Source organism: Otolemur garnettii, unplaced genomic scaffold (assembly GCF_000181295.1).
Source record: "Otolemur garnettii isolate 467f Iridium unplaced genomic scaffold, OtoGar3 scaffold00014, whole genome shotgun sequence".
Lineage (NCBI taxonomy): Eukaryota > Metazoa > Chordata > Mammalia > Primates > Galagidae > Otolemur > Otolemur garnettii.
Window position 1 is genome coordinate 13059251 of NW_003852409.1, and position 2081 is coordinate 13061331.

The window sequence follows — 2081 nt, forward strand, 5'->3', positions numbered from 1 at the left end:
GGGGCCTGATTCTCAGGAACATGAGTATTGATTAAAGTGACCAGGAGATGGGACAAAGGAAGGGAGGGCAGAAAAGGTACTGCTCAGCCTTCAGCCTGAATTCCCACTGCCTTGCTATTCAGCAAGTTCGTCAGGATTTCCGTAGCATCAGGGGCCGGTAGACATGAGTTGTAAGGACAGACTGCTGAGCCCTTACAGTCCTGTACACATAAACACATGAAACACCCAAGAAACCTGAAATAACCATGCTGTCTTGTTTCTGGGGAGTCAACAGCACTCCTGGAGTCCCCTCTCAATTGCCCAAGGATGGCTGACAGGGTGTGTATGGTGATGTTAAGGAGGAAGGCAGGTCCCAAACTGAAGATTCCTTCTTGCATATCTCTCTCTGTAGGAATAACGGGCCTAAGTGATGCCGTAACTGCATGCGTATCTACACCAGTTCCTATGTACATGATACCTTTTCTAGAGAAATTTTAAAGTGCCTGGGTTCAAAGGTGCTCATTCCTTTCCCACAGCTACCAGTTCCTCTTGCTGCTTCCAGAGAGAAGGTTTGTCTCCTCTCTTAGGGAGGGCGCCCTTGGGAAAGAGGAATGAACACGTTCACAGTTGCTCTAACTGGGATCCAGCATCGGGACTAAGCCTTCTTCATACACACGAAGAATCGCTTCACACACAAACTTGTACTGGCTCTGGAAGAGAAAACGAAGCTGTGTCAAGCCCCTTGGCGCTAGGAGAGTGCATCATACCACAGACATGGTGGGCCTTTTGCATCATTTGTAGAGACTCCCTGAGCGCCAACTCGGCCGTGCACCAGGCAAGCAGAGATGCAACTGTGAACTCCTAACTCCTATACGATGGGAGGAGGGGAGCCCAGAGAAGGATGGGCAAAGTGTCATGGAAACATGACAGAAGGAACGACTAAGGGTTGGTGGGGGGAGATGAGGAAGGAGCAGGGGGGGTTCCTGTGGGGTGGCTGTTAGACCTGAGGAAACCCTGACAAAGACACCCCATTTTGAGAAGCACAGTCCGGGCCCCAACACCTGCGTGTGCGTTGGAGGAGGGGCTGCACAGGTGGGCTGGGGCCTGTGGAGTGCCCTGCCCGGATTTTTGTGCTAAGAGTCTCTGTAAAATACTAACACTTAAGAAACAAATCTTAGCAAAGTGAGGGAAAAAAAGTATTTAGACTGAGTTTCTCCAGCTAGGAAAATTTACCAAGATGATGGATTTTTTTTTTCCTTTTTTAAACCAGCAATGAGGTCTTCCATAGCACAAAAGAGGGCAGGGAATGACCTTAATAATATAAGCTGATTTTTTTCTCTTAGCCAGATTTCCTGGATACAAACTAACATAAAAACTACAAGAGCTGTAGTCTGTTAGGGAAATCTTGTAAACTTGGTCCACAACCTCTCCAGGTCGCAGGGCTGGCTGGAACATGGAGTTGCCGTTCCTTTCTTTGCTAAGTCCTCATCCACCCTGGGAGTTTTCCTCCAGGAAGCCTTCCTCGACTTTCCAAAGTCTGCTTCAGATACTCTTCTTCCGATGTGTCCTCAGACACCCCTGAACGTCCCCACTGCTGCTAAGATTTATAATAGACTCAGCCAGTTTTCCTGCTAGATACAAGCTTCTGTCTCTCCTGTTTACACAAGGTTGCTGAATGAACATGGGGTGGTCCTCATTCTGCAGATGGGGAAACAGAGGTGAAGGGCTATCCAAAGGTCTCTCACCATGTGGGGGGGACCTGACCCCCATTCTTTACCCGCCACTTTGCTGCCCCCCTTGAAATTCTGGGGGAAAACCCCAAGTTGTCCTTTTGAGAACATGTGCCGTGCTGAGCATCCAGATACCACAGAAGTGAGAGACAGCCCAAGGGGGGATAGTGTGGCTGACAGTGTACAACAACTGCTGAGCCAAAAGGCTACTCAGGCACAGGTGGGTGGGCTGAAGCCCTAGGTGACCCTGCTTCTGTCCAATGGCCCAAATCATGAACCAGCAGTTCCATAGTACAGGGTGGGACACCAGGGCTGCCCTGGCAGAGGGTCTGGCAAGATAAACCCAAGGCAGCAGAAGGGGAGGGCAGCAGA

The 2081-nt window shown here is 49.9% G+C and overlaps 1 protein-coding gene across 1 annotated transcript in view; it reads right to left on the reverse strand.

Moving 5' to 3' along the window:
• Positions 1 to 6: 6 nt before the first annotated feature.
• PTPN3 (protein tyrosine phosphatase, non-receptor type 3) overlaps positions 7 to 2081 on the reverse strand; it is a 118187-nt gene continuing 116112 nt past the window's right edge. The window contains exons 25-26 of the mRNA XM_012802312.2: positions 2005 to 2038; positions 7 to 689 (exon numbers count right to left, since the gene is read on the reverse strand). Of these exons, the coding sequence (XP_012657766.1) occupies positions 612 to 689; positions 2005 to 2038 (112 nt within the window). The 3' untranslated portion in view covers positions 7 to 611. The remainder of the gene's footprint in view (positions 690 to 2004; positions 2039 to 2081) is intronic.